The 18144-nt window shown below is 48.9% G+C and overlaps 1 protein-coding gene and 1 pseudogene across 2 annotated transcripts; one reads left to right on the top strand and one right to left on the bottom strand.

Annotated features, from left to right (window-relative positions):
* Positions 1 to 135: 135 nt before the first annotated feature.
* LOC308657427 (keratin, type II cuticular Hb1-like) lies at positions 136 to 7806 on the bottom strand. The gene is made up of 9 exons (XM_081309117.1): positions 7187 to 7806; positions 5098 to 5306; positions 4357 to 4417; positions 3417 to 3512; positions 2775 to 2939; positions 2397 to 2522; positions 1469 to 1689; positions 1240 to 1271; positions 136 to 774 (listed from the first exon to the last, which is right to left on the bottom strand). Exons 1-9 carry the CDS (start codon positions 7565 to 7567, stop codon positions 599 to 601), a joined length of 1467 nt encoding a protein of 488 aa, XP_081165243.1. The 5' UTR covers positions 7568 to 7806; the 3' UTR covers positions 136 to 598.
* Positions 7807 to 10754: 2948 nt separating this feature from the next.
* Positions 10755 to 13098, top strand: LOC308658229 (putative keratin-87 protein; annotated as a pseudogene). The gene is made up of 4 exons: positions 10755 to 11035; positions 11286 to 11456; positions 11794 to 11916; positions 12895 to 13098. The product of its transcript is annotated as a putative keratin-87 protein (transcript).
* Positions 13099 to 18144: the final 5046 nt, after the last annotated feature.

The raw sequence follows: 18144 nt of genomic DNA on the forward strand, positions 1-18144 counted from the left end.
GCCTCCATGGTGTAAAAGGCTCTTCTGCCTCCCCAGGAATGAGACTTGGGTAGAAAGGCCTGGTGGGCCACGGGAGGGGACAATATCAGAGCACATTATACATGACTGTGAGCTTTATTGGAAACGTGGAGACCAAGCATGAGGGAAGGGAGGGAGCAGAGGCGTTGATAGAAGCTTGGTCCCTCCCAAACGGAAACGCAGCCTGTCACCATAGCTAGGCTTGGAAGGAGGAGGAGGCAAAGCGCAGGAAGGTTCCTGGGGCCAATCTGTGAGAAGCCACAGGTGTCCAAGCGCCCAGAGCAGCCCAAATTGGGATCGGATCTTTGCCCAAGGCGACAAGGAAACCGGTCATTTAGACTCCTGGGGGTGGTCCAGCGGGGCCAGACCTGCGGGCCAGGAGCCCGGCTCTTCCTGGAAGACGCCGAGGGACAAGTGCGGAAGGGGGTGCAGACCGGGGCGCGCGGCGGTGTGGGCAGGCCAGGCCGCTGTGCCCGCAGCCCTTCTTCCTCCTCAAGTCCGGAGCCTTCGGAGCTCCGGGACCGCGGCGGGGCGCAGGGACTGTGGGCTCGCGGAGCAGGGTCTTCACACAGCCGGGGCGTTAGGCGAAGCGCACCGAGCGGCCGCTGCCACAGCTCTGGCCGCAGGGCGCGCACATTCCGGTGCTCACCGCCAGGTTCCCGCTGCACTGGGCGTTGCAGACGCTGCCCGTCACTGGCCGGGAGCCCGTCACGCAGAGGTCCCCGCACACGACTCCGCCCCGGGAGCTGCTGACACCTGTGGGAGGAGGCCAATGCTTAGCCCCAGGCGAGATCCTGGCCTGGGGGCCCCCTCCTGCTGGCCAGAACCCCTTTCCTAGCTAGGGCTCCTCCTGGAGGTTTCTAGTGCCTTCTCCCACATCATCACCTGGGCACTCCCTGGAGTCTAATCTCAAGCATCCCTGATACACTGTTGGCCCAGGAACTCCCCACAGGCAGAAATAGCTACTTAAACGACCATAACCACACTGCCCTACCCTCTCCTTCTTTTTAGTCTCTTAAACCATGGCTATATGGTGATTTCCCTTTTGTTGGAACCCAGCCATTCCTGTTTAGCATCAGCTATGACTGTGGCTGCTTTCATATTACCAAAGACCACACCGCCTGCAAGGCTGACATATTTACTATGTGACCCCTTAAGAAAAAGTTTGCCCACCCGAAACTCCAAGCCCTTATTTCCAAACCCACAGTGTGGCTTACTTACAGACATTTACAGAACCGATGCCCTCACACAACCTTGGGGGGAAAGCAAAGAGACAAAAATTAGGAAGGAAAAAGCTGCTGAAATGTTTTGACCTACAAATTCCCTCCTTTAAGAAGTGTTGATGCAAATTAGATGCAAATAATATGCCAACACGCTCCTGACTCTTGAAGTGCAGCAGCCCTACTTGGGGACATTGAAGAGGCACCCTCTCCATAGGTGTGGGACCCACCTCTGCTCCTCGCCCTCCAGCAGGCGCCTGTAGGTGGCGATCTCGATGTCCAGGCCCAGCTTGGAGTTCATCACCTCCTGGTACTCCTTGAGCAGGCAGGCCATGTCCTGCTTGGCCTTCTGCAGGGCGCCCTCCAGTTCAGCCAGCTTGCAGCGGGCGTCGCTCAGGGCCGCCTCGCCCTGCTGCTCAGACTGGGTCACTGCGGTCTCCAGCTTGGTGTTCTGGGGGCAGGGGAGAGAGTTATTCAGGCCCCCTGATCTGGGTTTAAATCAGAGGCCAGGCTTCCACTGATGGATGACTCTCAAACGAGCCTATTTATTTGTTAGGAATTGCAAATTCATGCTCGGGGAACATAGGCACAGTGGGCCTCAGTTTTGGAAATTTAACATAACAATCCAGATTCTGGGTTTCTTTTGAAAAATCAGGAGATCTGATCACACTAGGCCTGCAGTTCTGTGTAGCCTGTCTTGGGGAGATCTGGTTGGTTTTGCTCTTTGTGTTTTTCATGAGCCACAGTCCCTGCCATACCCCCATATCCAGGGCCTTGGGTACAGCCTGCTTCACCCATTCACTAGTGTCTGACGACATCTGAGGGTGTGATCACTGATCCAGAACACGGACCAGACTCTCCCACCTCACATGGTGAAAGGGCTGGTTGGGGAGCCCAGGTTTTCTGCATCCCTGACCAGTGCCATTTGCTCTGTTCCATTCTGCGCCTGGGTCTAGGGAAGCCCTTGTCACCTCCTTTCCCTCCACACTACCCTGCCTTTTCCATTCAGTGAGAATGTAGAGCATTTTTCATGAAGAAGACGGCCTGATGTTTGATGTTCGCTTCTATTCTCACAAAGTGGCAAGATGTCTGATTGAAATTCCTCTATGCAGGCTGACCCCACTCTTCCCACACTGAGGGGGACCTGGGCTCCTGTACCTGGCACTTGGCATTCTCCACCTCGGCCGTCAACCTCTGGATGATGCGGTTCAGCTCGTTGATCTCTTCTCTGGTGCGGCGCAGGGTCTCCCCGTGCCGGATCACTGTGGCCTTCATCTCCTCGCACTGGGGGGAGGCAGAGATGCTCATGAAGCTCAGCATGGGACATCCCACCCACTTAAGACATCATTGATGTCTATGTAGGTGGTATAGTGCTCAACTTGTACAACCAGACATGGCAGCCCTGCTCTGCCATCTCAACTTGAGAGCTGTCAGCCCTTCTCTTGTCATGCTTAGAATAAAAGAAGGCCTTTCTAAAGGATACCTCACACCCCTCCCACTGCCATGCGCAGAAGGCAGGTGTCCAGGGCCTCTCACCTTGGTGCGGTACCAGGACTCAGCCTCAGCCCTACTACGATTGGCGATGTCATCATACTGAGCCTTGATCTCAGCCACGACACAGTCCATGTTCAGGTCGCGGCTGTTGTCCATCTTGACGACAACGGAGGTGTCTGAGATGTGGGAGTTGAGAATGTGGATCTCCTGCAGGAGGAGGGGAGGGAAAGAACTATGTCCAGAGTCTGACTCTTGGCATCTCACCATCTCACAGTCCTTCCCTGACCCTTCCCCTGCTTCCTTCCCTGTGTGAAGTCCCAGTCATAGTCTTTCCCTGAACCCCGGGACCCCACCACACCCCTCAGGCCCCGAGTCCTGGGGCTGAGAGGAGAAGGTAGAGGGAGTCCAGGTCTGAGATCAACTGTCTGATCTCAGACAGGGTCTAGGACCAGAGCTGACGTCCTGTAATGATTGTTAACGCAGTAACCAGGAAGTAACCACTTGTCAGGGCACAGGATACAAGAGGTCAAACTCTCCTTCTTCACTCTTGATAGGCAACCTGCCTCAGTCTCTCAACTACTCTGTGCTCCCGACCTGCTGCCTTAGGGCTTGGAAGTCAAAATGGTGATGAGTCCTTCCCAAGCCTAACACCCTTCTTGCTGCCCCCTGCTCTGAGCCCCTCACCTCCTCATACAGTCGTCTCAGGAAGTCGATCTCCTGGGTCAGGGCCTCCGCGTTGGCTTCCAGGTCTGACTTTCTCAGGTAGGCGCAGTCCACGTCCTAAAGGGGAAAGATGGGCCAGGTGTCTCCTTGGGAACACAACCCAGAACTCTCACTGTCCCCCCAGCAGGATGAGCAGACTCTTTGAGAAGCTCGCTTGGATGTCATCCTAGTGTCTGGTGTCATGGCTCAGGCAAAGCCCTTTATGAAGCTAGTGGGCTCAGAAGCAGGTGTGGGGAGAAGAGGGGGTTCCCCCAGGTTTCCAGGCACTTCCTCTGGGACCACTAGGATGATTCCTCTAGAACTCACACCTTGCATTATCACCCAAGCTTAGGACCTAGTGTGGATGCCTCACACCTCTCTGCTCTGGATCTCGTGCAAAGAAAAATCTAGATCTGTGGTCAGAAGGGTGCTTGGCCATCCAGACTGCCCCTTCCAGCCCAGGGCAACTCAGAGCAAGACCTTTCAACTCTGTGCCTCATTTTGTCACACTGAGGTGGCTGGAAGGAGAGGCAACGTGGTGAGACTTGTGCAGAGTTAGGCTGAAGAGGTGAGGAACTGTCCAGCTGTCACCGTTCTGAGGCTGTCGGCATTGCCTGGCATTCAGCAGCTCCTTCAGTCATGGGTATTTATTGAGTGCCCAATCTACATCAGGCACAGGGCCCGGGGAACTGGGAAGCCAGTGGCCAGATGGACAAGAATGTTGCCTGCTTGAAGTTGGCCCTGTACTTGAACATTGGGGCTAAAGGGGAGCTGTGGAGCCTTTGGGAGAGAGGAACAGGGGCGAAGTCATTCTGGGGGAGCTGTGATTCTGGGGGAGCTGCTCAGCCTCTCAAATGTACACAACTTTCTGCTGCCTCCACCCTCGGTTCAGATGTGGGATGAGTCCTCTGGGGTCACTCACCTTCTTCAGAGCCACAAATTCGTTCTCAGCAGTGGCCCTGAGTGCCACTTCCTCTTCATACCTGAGGATCCAGGACACAAAGCTCAGATGAAGAGAGAATAAAGGCCCAGACAAGCACAGCCCAGAGCATTGAACTAGAAGGGACCTTGTCTATTCTTGTGCTCTGGGCATTCAAACCAGCCTGTCACCCAAGGCTCTTCCAGTTTCAGGGATTCTCATTGCTGATGTGGTTCCCGGGTGGGTGCCTTTGAAGGTGCATGTTCTGTTTCTGGACTGTGACTCTCTGAGGGGCAGGAATTTGCCCTAGTCCTGGTAAAACTTTCCCCTCTTATTTCATTTTTTTTTGTGTGTGGTGCTGGGGCTTGAACCCAGGGCCTTATGCATGTGAGGCAAGCTCTCTAACAACTGAGCTATATCCCCAGCCCTCCTTTTCCCTCTTCCTTACTTTCTTATCCCTCCCCCACTCAGTGCCTAACACAGCACCTAGAATGTTGAATAGATGCCCAATGAATGTTTGATGAATTAATGAAATAAATATATCATGACGAGGTAGCTGGAGTAGCTCAGAATCTCTCTACGACCATAAACTCCCAACCCAGAAAAAAAATCCCTCCCCTTCAGAGGCTTATTGTCACTGTCTTCTTTCTATTGGGAAGTTCCTCTGGTAGTCTAATCCAAATTTATCTTGTCTTGACTTAATCCTGTTTTATTTCTCCAAACCTGCTTCCCCACTGCACTCACTTCTTCTTGTAGCCCTCCAGCACCTCCCGCACGTGGTTGAGCTCTGAGGCCAGCCTCCCGCTGTCGGCCTCCACACACTCGGCCTCCCGCCTCAGGGTCTCGATGTAGCCCTCGAACAGGGGCTCCAGGTTGCTCTCGCAGCACTTGCGGTTCTGGTAGAACTGCAGCTTGGTCTCCAGCAGCTTGTTCTGCTGCTCCAGGAAGCGCACCTAGGGTGGGAGTGGGAGAAAAGTCTGCGGGAGGAACCAGCATGCCCTGCTCTCCTTAGAGAAATGGCAGAGTCGAGACAGAACCAGCAGCAAAATGTGTAGAGGCCAAAAAGTGTGTAGAGGCCAAGGTGGATGTCATGGTTCTTTCTGGGCTCTCCTGACCTGAGGATGCACCTGTGGAATCCTTGTTTCATGGCTGAGCAAATGAGAGACATAGCATTGTGCTGGGTTACTGTGGGGACAGGTATCCATGGAGAATAGTGACAATCATGGAAGGCTCCCCAAAGCAGTACTGGGCAGGATTAAATAGGAAGGAAGCCTTCCACCATGAGCTCCCCCAGTGCAGACCCCTGGCTTATTTATGGATGTCCTTGGGGGTCAGCTGGGGCATGGTGGACAGTTGCCCAACAGTCAGGGTGGGAAGGGCTTCCTAGTTGGGGAGGGCAGAGAAGTTAGACTATTTCCAAGCAGGATGCCCAAGGTCGGAAGAGGCCTGGGGAGATGTGGGGTATGTATGGTCGCAGGTGGCCTACACTCATATAGGATACAGCGTCACACAGCTCTGGAGGCCAGATTGACAAGGTGAGGCGTGCCACCCTTTACTGGAAGTCATTCAAACTGGAGAGACACAATGGCAGCAGTACACTGTGGGCCAGGAAGACCATCAGCAAACAAGATTAGGCCCTTGGCCTCCAGGTTTCCACTCCTCATGCATTTCAGGTGGAGTTGAGGTGCCTCCTTGCCTTTTAGCCTCGGGACCCTTCCATCCAACTCCTTGAGTGTGGCTGGGAATTCCCAGGCTGGAACTTCCAGATGAGGAATAGAGACTGTTGGTACTTTATGGATAATTTTAGGTGGTCTTGGCTCATAGGATTTCATGGCTACCTTAGCCCCATCTTCCCTTTCAAAATCATGGCTAGCTCACCCACAGTCTTCATGGGGAGGATGCTGGGGTGGAGCTCAGGCTGGGACCTTTTCCACATGCCATCTCTTGCTACCTCCCTAGGATACTGTCGGTGGAGGCATGCTAGCCCCTCCTAGAGGGGAATGGTGCAACTGGGGATCTAAGCTTTGGACCTTCTAGCCCCAGGAATCTGTGGAGCAGGAGAGATCCTGGGCCTGGAGTCCTGCTCTGGCAAATCTTTCTGTGAGCCTTTGGTGGTGGTGATGGGGGGGGGGGGGTCCTTGCCTTATCCCTGCCCCTTTTCCTTTCTGTGTACACTCAAAGGACTGCACTCTTGGCAGCAATTCTTAAATATCCACCCTTCACAGGCTGACTTCAGAATTTTGCTACCCTCTGTGCTATTTTACTCATGTGACATCTCTAAGCATATTCACTCAGTGAAATCTGTAAACATTTACACTGAGGGAGTTAAAGTGGTAACTTCATGTTACCACCACAGAACCAGCATCACTAGGCAGGTACAAGGAATTCGCAAAACAAATCCTAGCTGAAACTATTGTCCCAGACAGCTCCGAACCCAGGGCTTGCTGTCTTTATTACAAGCAGAAGGGAAGCAAGTAGTAGATGTCACACACATTGCCACTCAATGAGATTTTTCTCCAGCTACTTAAAAAAAAATTATTTGGTTGTCAATGGAGCTTTGTTTTATTTATTTATATGTGGCACTGAAAATCCAACCCAGTGCCTCACACATGCTAGGCAAGCGCTCCACCACTGAGCCACAACCCCAGCCCTCTCTAGCTACTTTTAAGGAAGAAAACAGGACATGAATTTTCTCATCAGATGTTTCAATGCTATTTAATATCATGGGTCTGGACACCCGAAAATTATCATAAAATAGCGGTCCTCGTTTTGCATTTCTATAAAGACTGGCCTGGGGCAACCCATCTCCTTCTAGAACATCCAGGACACCCACCTTGTCGATGAAGGCAGCGAACCTGCTGTTGAGGCACTTGATCTGCTCCTTCTCCTCGTGCTTCACGCACTGCGCATTGGGGTCGATCTCCAGGTTGAGGGGCGCCAGCAGGCTCTCGTTGACGGACACGGAGGTGATGCAGGGTGGGCTGGGTCCGCACACGCCGCCAGAGCGGTAGCCGAAGCTGCGTCCGCAGGAGCCCGAGCGGAAGGCTCCGCAGACGCTGCGGCTGCCGAAGCCCCCGGTGATGCCGCGGTAGCAGGAGATGCCGCGGTAGGGGGCGGCGGTGATGCAGCAGCGGCCTGGCCGGGGCTCGCAGGCCGAGGCGCAGCTGAAGGCTCGGACGCCGCAGGGGCCGCTGAAGCCGGAGAGGCAGGACATGGTGCAGTGGCAGGGGCAGGGGCAGGCTGGACCCCGAAGCCCGCGCGGAGCCTTATATGGCGGCCCGCGGGCCCGGGGAGGGAGCTCGCCGCCCAGGCGTTTACGAGCTTGGAGGGCTCGGCCCTTGCGCCTCGCCGAGCCGGGAATCAAAGCGGGCCGGGCCGCCTGGCAGCCCACATGAAACGGCCTTCGCTTCCTGCCAGCGTTTTATGAGGCCGGGAAGCGCCTGGTCAGCTCCGAGGGCCATGCACTGTGGGCACCGCGGGCGGGTCCCTTACGCCCCGCTGCTGGGACTCAGCCCGGGAAGCGCTGGGTTATTGGCTCCATCCCGGGCATGTGGCTGGACACACCCGGCTCCCTCTTGGGTCCCAACCCTGAGGTTTGGGAAGCCCTGGGAGTTACCTGTGCATGTGTGCACGGTATGGGGGGCCAGTGTGTGCGCGTGTGTTGAAGGGGTCAGGGCCCTCGAAAGTCAAGGGCAAGTTCATGTCGTGATGTTGGATAGATGAATAAACTTTCTGAGTCTCAGTTTTCTCATAGGCTAAGTAGGGATAATGATAAGACTTGTTGGGAGGATCTAATGAGATAATGGATCAGAAAGCATTTAGGGCTCTCCCTAGCTAGCACTAAGAACTCCACAAATGTTTGTTTGTTTGTTTTATTCTACTATTATTAATTTGTCATTTCCACCTGTGTCCCTTTAGGCAAAACTTTCTCTTTTCTCCTCAGGACTTACTTCATATCTCCTCTCCTCTTCTAGTTGGTGTCCCCCTCACCCTGAGCAAGGACTCCCTATACTCTTCTCCTCTCCACTTGGGGGAGAAGGGAGCTAAATGTGCCTCACTGCTACACAATGCTCCTTGTACTTTGGGGAGGGCTTTCCAATACATAATTCATCTAATTCCCCAGGCATCCTTCTGAATTTGATATTATTGGGCCCATTTATCTGTTAGGAAGTTGAGCTTAGAATGATCCAGGGACTTTTTAAAGGTCTTACATGGAAGGCTCCATAGAGGCCTGCAGTCAGAATCAGAAAGGAGACTCTCTGGCCCTCCTCCATGCTGGCCTCTCCCAGGGTTGGGGTTTTGGGAGCTCAGTTCTTGGAGCTCGGGACATAGACTGCTGGGCTCTTAGAGGGAGGGGACTGATCCAAATCCTTCCCTGATATCAACTGATACTTGGTGGTGGCCACCAACTCCAGAAGGCCACAACCTGTCATAAAGAGGTTAATTATGGGTCCAGTGACTGCCAGGGGTAACCAGAGTGTGCGCTCAGCAGCTGGCATTAAAGAGAAGCCTGCAAGTCACCCTGTGCTTCCTTTGCTTTAAAGATGAGTTATTATTGTGCATACAGTAATTAAATCTTGGAACTCCAGAGGTCATCACAGCCAGCCTGGCATCTCATTGCCAAGGAGTGTCCCATTGTCCCCTTTGCTGTCTTTTCCACATTCCTGTGGGCTTGTCTTTGTCCACACAGCAAATTAAGTCCATTTGAAATTCAGAGAGGTGGGAAAGCTGCAGGCTGACTTGTGCCCACAAAGAACACAACCTTCTGAAGAAGAGGAAAATGAACATTGGACAGAAACCCCACAAACTGTTGGCACGGATCCCTGATCCAGCTTCAGGGAAACGTGCTCCCTGGTGGCCCCTTTATTATTCTTGGAACCCAGGAGAAATGGGCTGAAACATGAGAAATTTCACAGTCAAGGAAAGACAATGAAGGACAGTTCCCTATAGAGAGGGATGGTGGTCACAGGCTATGGGAACAGGAGGACTTTTCCATTCGTGGCCAGATCTTCTAGAAGATAGTCTCCTTCCCCTTTCCATGTCCAGTGCACCATTCTATGGATGGAAAGCTGATGTCCTGTCTTGTTCATCATGTCTCCTCCCCAGTGGATCCCAGGAAACAATTCAGGACAGAGAACATCTCTGATGATCCTGCAGAAACCAGGCTCAGAGCATGAGGGAGGATTCTGCATCCCAGACAGGGTAGGCGTGCTCAGAGGAGCTTCATGCAAAACTGCAGGGGTCTGGCTATAACGGCAGCACCAGGCTGTGGGGACTTCCTGCAGTGTGACCCTCCAGTATGGGTGCTTGGGGCTGAGGTCAGGGCTGAGTCCTTGGAGGACACAACACTTTGGTTGGGCTTGAAGAATGTGAGGAATTAGAAGTGACAAGATGAGAGCTGAGGAGGAGGATTAAGTCTGAGGAAATGGTATAAGCAAAGACACCAAGCAAGAGAGGCCAGAACCCATTTGGGGAATGGCAGGTAGTCCTCTTTGACTGATGAAGGGGTAGATACGGTAGGGGTAGATAAGCAGGGTGAGCTTAAAACATCAAGCTGAGCACCAGAGATGCTTGACCCAGAGGAGTCCATGCTCACAGAAGGGACACGGGGATAATACATGGAGGGTGCTTGTGTGTGAAAGTTGTGTGTGTGTGTGTGTGTGTGTGTGTGTGTGTGTTTATGTGTGCCTGTATATGTTTGTCTACTTTTGGAATATTCATCATGAAATACCTTAACCATCAGTATTCCCGTTTCAGAAATCCATTTCTTCCTTCTCCGTGGTAGAGTGATCAAGTGTCTCTGGAATCAGACACACTTTGGCTCTGCCATTTGTGATCTGGGTGAAAACATACATATAATCTCTCTGAGTCTCAGTTTCCCTAGTATCTAGAATTGAGATAATAAAACTTTCCCAGAGACATTCTGAGGATAAAGTGTGTCTATAAAGCATTAGCACAATGCCTGGTGTATAGCCAGCTGTCAATAATTGTGGTTGTTATTATTACAGTTATTATTTTCCTCTCCATTGCCTATTGCACTGGTGACAATCAAGGGAGCCCTCCATGGCCTGGCCTGCTCTTCCAGGTCCTGGGACTGTGGCCTCCTGCAAACTGATGCTCTCCTGACTGAGGACTCCAAATTCCACTGCTCTTTTAAGGCTTTGGGGACCCAGTCTCAGAGCTATGGGACAAGTTCTCCTGAAGGATCCCCAGATAACAGAGACCATCTGGAGAGTGTGGTCTTGTGCTTTCTGTCAAAGGGGGGAGATGAGGCAGTGAGGGAGAAGTCAGAATCCTGTCTTTTCCTTTAGTTCCACCTCCTCCAGCCTGGAGTTACCATGATTTGTGGATGGTCTTGCCTGAGCTCTGGTAGTTCTGCTCCTGGGTGACCTCTCAGAGACATGGTTCAGGCCGAACTACCAGCTGTGCCTTGGTCTGTGGACCCCTGCCCAGCCACTGCTAAATCTCCACCTTCCTGGGGTTTAGGCAGCTGCAGCGCGGGCTTTCTGCAGTGGCTCCTGCAGACACAGCTGGGCTCTTGCTCTTGTGGTGTGTGTGGACCTCCCCTGCATCACCACTGTGTCACCAACGAGGGCCTGCCCACGTCCCTCAACTGGGAGATGGACCCCAACGTGCAGCACACGAAGCACAAGAAGGGGCAGATCAAGTGCTCCAAGAGCACGTTTGCTGCCTTCGTCAGTAAAGTTGGGCATCCAGGTTCTCCACACCCACATTTATTATTATTATTTTCTCCTTTAGGTACTGGGGATTGAACTCAGGGGCACTCAACCACTGAGCCTTAACCCTGGCCCTATTTTGTATTTTATGTAGAGACAGGGTCTCACTGAGTTACTTAGTGCCTTGCCATTGCTAAGGCTGGCTTTGAACTCCTGATCCTCCTGCCTCAGCCTCTCAAGCTGCTGGGATTACAGGCATGCATCACACACCCTGCTCCATGCTCACATTTCTGACACCTCAGTCATCATCCGGATGGACAACACTGTGACCAGAACATAGACTGCGTGGTGACTGAGATCAAGGCTCAGTATGATGATGTCGCCAACTGTAGTTGGGTTGAGGCCAATTCCTGGGACCGCAGCAAGATAAGGGGCTCAGGACACCTGCCTCCTAGACGTAGCACTGTGAGGGACAAGAGCTAGCTATTAGCAAGGCTTCTTTCGGCTGAAGAAACTGTCCCCTGCCCCCAACAAGTGACACGCATCCTTCCTGGGGAATGTGTGAGAGAAGATCAAATGATTCTATGGGGGACATAGACAGGGCAGGCACATAGGTGTGTGCAGGCTGTGGACATGCTGGGGATGGTGCCTTCTTGGTTGTGAATGGCTCCTCTTGCAAGGATGTGCATGGGGGGGGGCCTTGGCATTGAGAGGGTGGTGGCTGCCCCATGCTGAACTTCATGAGCATCTCTGTCTCCCCCAGTGCAAGGAGATGAGGGCCACGGTGATCTGGCACCAGGAGACCTTGCACTGCCCCAGGGAGATCAACCAGCTGAACTGAATGATCCAGAAGCTGACAGCTGAGGTTGAGAATGCCAAGTGCCAGGTATGGGTCACAGTGCCCAATAACAAGGAGTCTGGGGCTTACCCAGTGCCACACAGCCAGGGTGTACCCTGTCTAAACTTAGGCAGTCGCCAGGAATACAAACAATAATAAATGCTGGAAAGGATGTGGAGGAAATTGGACACTTTTGCCCTGTTGGTGGGATTGTCAATTAGTGCAACTACTCTGGAAATCAGTATGGAGGTTCCTCAAAAGACTGGGAGTGAACCACCATATGACCCATTTATACCAGTCTTCCATATTCATCCTAAAGAATTAAGGTCCTCAAATGATAGTGATACCTGCATACCCATGTTCATAACAGCACAATTCACAATATGTGAACTATGGAATCAGCCCAGGTGTCCATCAAAGGATGAATGGATAAAGAAAATCTGATATATATTCCCAATGGAGTTTTATGGAGCCATACAGAAAAATTAAATTATGTCATTTGCAGGAAAACACGTGGAAATTAAGATTATGTTAAGCAAAATTTCAAAGGTCGTATGTTTTCTCTCATAGGTGGAAGCTAAAGGGGGAAAAATAAAGGTGGTGGAGAGTCTTGAAAATCAAAGGGAAATCAGTAGAATAGAGGAAAGGGATGTGGGGGAGAGAGTAGGGGAGGGGGAATGTGATTGGGAGTGATATTGGCCAAATTATATTGTTGTATTGTATGCATGTGTGAATAGGTAACCACAAATCTCACTGTTAAGTACAACTATAAGGCACCAATAAAGATGTGAAAAAAGAAAAAATAAAGCATATATGATTATAAGAAAAAAATAGTTCAACATCCAGTCTCTAGTCCACTTGCTCAGGTAGAGTCCCTGGTTTGGTGACTCAGGGTGACCCAACTGATGAAGGCAAGACCCAATTTTGGGGGGGTTTCCTAGCCAGATAGATATACTGAACATATTGAGGTAACGAACAGACACACTCAGGGGCCATAACCTCCCCTGTTATCCTCTGGGCCCCCAGAACACCAAGATGGAGGCCACAGTGACCCAATCTGAGCAGCAGGGCGAAGTGGCACTGAGTGATGCCCACTGCAAGCTGGCTGAGCTGGAGGGCGCCCTGCAGAAGGCCAAGCAGGACATGGCCTGCCTGCTCAAGGAGTACCAGGAGGTGATGAACTCCAAGCTGGGCCTGGATATCAAGATCACCATTTACTGCCTTTGCTAAGAGCAGTAGCAAATCTCTTTACTTAGATTTGCAGGGACCCCATTGGGTAACTTAAAGCAGGGTAAAGCTCAGCCTCTGGCTTCATTTATATCTGTCTCTTTTATTGCCTTAAACCTTGGGTCAGATTCTTGCTAAATTTGCACATGAGCCTGTCAATCACTTAAGGAATGTAATACAAGGTTATTAGCCCTAAATTGATCTAACCTATCTCATCCCCCTTCAAGACTGAGGACACTGAGATCAGAGTTGCTAAGATATTTTCAAGATTTGAAGGGACATTCAACTACAGAGCCTGGAAGTCTCCAGTCATTGCCCTAAACCTTTAGTCACTTGGAATCCAGGAATAAAAGATCCTCACAGATGACAGTGCTGTTCATGATAAAATCACACCCTCCACCCCCACCCCGCCAAATGGGAGTAATTATCCCCTGACAGGGACTGAGGCTGCCCCCCCCCCCAAGCAGGAGCAAACATCTCAGGGGAACCAGATTGCTCCCTGAAGCTGACATCTCCATGGTCACCTCTTACAATCTGAGCTGAGGCAATGATGGGCCAGACCGTGGTCTGATCAGGATGACCTGCTCTGTCAGCTATGCAAACCCCTCAGTCATACAAGTCCCCTTTTCTGTAAAACCACAAAGTTTCTGTCAGTCCTTTGAAGATAGACTTTTGATCACTATACCCCTATATCTGTACTTCCTGGTATAGCCATGCTGATTAAAAGCTCCTTTCCTGCCCTTTACCACTGCTCATCTCTTTGATTGACATATGGGCTGGGTGGCTGAATCTGGTCTCTTGTGATAGAGTAGGGGCCATTCCTAAAGGACTCTGGTAACATTAACAGTATTTATAAGAGAATAGGGCCTAGGCAGCAACCTTTGCTGTGTCATTCCCATTAAAATAGGATCAGTGGTCTGGAAGACAGATGCATGGAAAATTTCCAGTACAAAGAATAGAGAAAAAAAAATAGAAGAAAAATCAACTGCCTTAGGGCCCCTTGGTACCACCATCAAATAATTTAGCATATATGTAATAGGTATTCCAAAAGGAAAGGGAATAGAAATGAGGCAGAAAAATATTTGACAAAAAATGTCCTGTATTTGATAAAAACATCAACTCAATTTATCAAGGGGCCTCATGCATAATAAATAAAAATAATATCACACATAGACATATAGTGAAAATTCTAAACTCTTGAGAGTAAAAAAAAAATTTTTTTTTCAAAGAAACCAGGGAAAAAAGGTCACATTACATATAGAGCCACTGACCAGTTGTCAGAAACAATCATGGCCAGGTAATAATAAACTAAGAATTTTATAACCAGCAAATGTATCTAAAACATGGTTGAAATAAAGGCATTTTGAAACCCAAGAATGGAGCAAGCCTGTAATCCCAGTGGCTCGGGAGGCTGAGGCAGGAGGATCACAAATTCAAAGCCAGCCTCAACAACTCAGCAAGGCCCTAAGCAACTCAGCAAGACCCTGTCTCTAAATAAAATATTAAAAAGGGTGGGGGATGTGGCTCAGTGTGTAAGTGTCCCTGGGTTCAATCCCAGTAATGCCTCCCCCCCCAAAAAAAAAAGAGTGGACAAAATGTGTCCATTGCTGTGCATTACAAAAGATATGATGAGGGCGGGGGCTGAAGCTCATTGGCAGAGCATTTGTCTAGCGTGTGGGAGGCACTGGGTTTGATCCTTAGCACCACATAAGGGTAAAATAAAAGCATTCTGTCCATATACAACAACCAAAAAAAAAAAAAAAAAGACACAATGAAAAGATGCAAAGGGCAAGGCATGTGGGAGGGCGGGCAGAGCTTTCAAGCCTCATGACCACCCTCCAGAAACCCCCATGCAATCAGCTCTTCAGAAACTCTCCAAACCCTGTCCTTTTGGGCTCTTAGGATGGTTTCATTCCATAGGCATGAACGATTCAGTCATTAGCCACTGGTGACCAACTTCATCTTCAGCCCCTCTCTGCTCCCTAGAGATTGGGGGAGGGGCTAGAGATCCCCACCTTTAATCCTGACTTCTTTTTTTCCTCTGACCAGTCCAGATCCAGACACTCCATAGGGCTGTGCCATCAGTCAACTCACTAGCATAAAAAAGATACTATCACCTCAGAGATTCCAAGAATTTTAAGGGTTGTATGCCAGGAAACTGGACAAAAAGCAAATATAGATTTCACAATAATCTGTGGGAATGTGAATGGTTCTGTGAAGGATGAAATGTCAGCTGAGAAGTGTGCAGTAGCACGATGTTAGCTCTAAATAGACTTTGATAGATTTAGGATACATATTGTTATTCTAGAGTGATTACCAAAATAAAATATTGCTATAAAGCCAATAAAATAAATATGATTAAATATTTTAAAATATTTGATTAATCCAAAAGAAGGCAGAAAAGGAACAATAGAGAACAATCAAAGCAAAGCCAAAACAAGCAAACAGAAGGGATTATAGGAAACAGTAAATTGGTTGACTTAAATCTAGTCATCAATAATTACATTAAACATAAAATAAAGAAGTCTGACCTCAATAATAATGAGTAAAACAACTCAATTAAAATGGGCAAAAGACTTGAATCAACCTATTACAAAAGTAAATATATTAAGGGCCAAGGAGCACGTGAAAAGTTGCTCATCATTATTAGTCATAAAGGAAATCCAAATTAGAACCACAAGGAGAAAATATGTAACACCCACTGCTCGGCAGTTCTTTGGGTGTCCGTGGTCTGATGCAGTTCTCTCCATTACTTGCTTGAAGTTCCAAGAAAAACTGCAGAATGTGCTGAGAACCTGGCATCCTGAGACAGGGAGTGGCTGAGGAACAGCCTGGCTTCTGTCCTCCTGAAGAATGTCCTTCAATATTTTAGCTCAGTGTTTTATGTCACCTCTGAGGTGTAGAGCCCAGGGCAGCTGCCTTTAGGGGTCCTTCATCTGTGGTGCAAATGGCACATGTGCAGTTTGAGACTCTATTCTCTCTAGGCAGCTTCCTGAGCCTTGGGCTCACAAGAGATTTTAGGCTTCCATTGTTCTTTGCAACTGGTGTGTAAGTAACAAATCCACTTCGTGTAACTGGATGCATATGAGTGTGTCTTGTCTTGGTGGACCCAGACAAGATGGCAACCAGTGCACTGTGAACCTTCTTCATACTTCCTGTTACGGACCCAAGGCTCAGAAGCTCACCCCATGGAAAAAACAATCTGAGAGATGAGTTGGGGAGAAAGAAAGGCTTTGTTCATGGCCAAAGAATGGAGAAGTGGGAATCCATGCTGGTAAATCTGCTTCTCAAATGCAGGGGGTTGAGAGATTACAGATATGGTATAGGAATTATGAGGGAAAGAGATAGGCTAATAAAGGGGAGGAATATTCAAATATTTTCTGGAAATACTTCTAGGAGCTTGGATTGCCACCTCTTTTCATGGTCTGGTGTTTCTGGTCCCCCCTCCCTCCCTCCCTCCCTCCCTTCCTTCCTCCTCTCCTCTCCTCTCCTCTCCTCTCCTCTCCTCTCCTTTCCTTTCCTTTCCTTTCCTTTCCTTTCCTTTCCTTTCCTTTCCTTTCCTTTCCTTTCCTTCCACAGTACTAGTATTGAAACCAGGGGTGCTCTACTACTGAGCCATGACCCTCAGCCCTTTTTGCTTTTTATTTTATTTTGAGACAGGGTCTTGCTAGGTTGCTGAGGCTGGCCTTGAACTTTACATCCTCCTGCCTCAGCCTCCCAAGTCACTGGGATTACAGGCATGTGCTACTGCACCCACCTCATATTCCTAACTTCTAGGCTCAAGGAATGAGTCAGTGTTTTTAGCAAAAATGGCCATTAAGTCCCTGTAGAGCAACCTAGTGAACTATAATCATCATAACACACACATCAGAGTTGTTTTCTACAGCAAAACCAGTGTGAGACTAATAATGCATTGCCCAGCTGTGAATTTTTAAGTCAATTAGGTGTTTTGAAGCTGGAGGTTGTGTTTAGATTCCTCCCCAGTAATAAAAAGCTAAAATATGAAAGATTGACAATGCCAAGTGTGAATAAGCTGGAATGTTATGGAGTATAGAATGCTAGTGTTACCTTGGAGAGCTGTATGCCAATCTCATTTTATTTTGTAGTGCTGGGAATTGAATCCAGGGCAGCGCGCATTCTAGGCAAGTGCTTTATCACTGAGGTACATTCAGCCCCTGTATGACAGTTTCTTTTAAAGTTAAATGAGCACTTATCAAATGGCACAGTGATTGGGACATTTACCCAAGAGAACTGAAAAACAGGTCTATACAGACACTTGTACATGAATTTCATAGGGATTTTATTCATAATCGCTCCAAACTAGAAACAACCCAAATGTTTATCAACAGATGAATAGATAAACAATCTGGGATACAGTCAGACAATGGAATATCACTTGGCAATAAAAAAATGAACTACTAGTACATTCATGAAACAATGTGGGTGAATCTATAAAACATTTTGCTAAATGGAAAAAAGAAATAAAAATATAGACTGTATGCTTCCATTCATTTGAAGTTCTAGAACTAGAAAAAATTGTCTTCAGTGATAAAAATTAGATCAATGTTGGTTTGGAATGGGGTGAGAGACCAATGGCAAAAGGCATCAGGGAACTTTCTAAGGTGATGGAAATGTCAAAATTTGTTGAATTGTTCTCTTAAAATGTATGCAAATTATATCTAAATAAAATTGATAAAATGATTTAAAGTCCACAAGATACTTAGAAATAAATATAATGAATATGGGAGAGGCCTATACCTTGAGAAATATAAACATTGTAAAAGTGTTATAGAAAATTAAGGATAAAAAATGATCTAACTAAATGAAAGATGTACCATGTTCATAGATAGGAAGCATTACTGTGACAAGATATTGATTCTGGTTCAGCTGATCTACAGGGTGGATGTGACTATAATCAAGTTCCAAACAACATACATCTTGATGAGTTAGTTCTAAAATTTATGGGGAAGAACAAAGAGAAAGAATAGCCAAGGTACCAATAAAAAGGAATGAGTGGACTACTCTTCTTTTAGGAATCTTAACTTATTT

This window comes from Spermophilus citellus (assembly GCF_964194105.1).
Source record: "Spermophilus citellus genome assembly, chromosome: 10".
Classification (NCBI taxonomy): domain Eukaryota; kingdom Metazoa; phylum Chordata; class Mammalia; order Rodentia; family Sciuridae; genus Spermophilus; species Spermophilus citellus.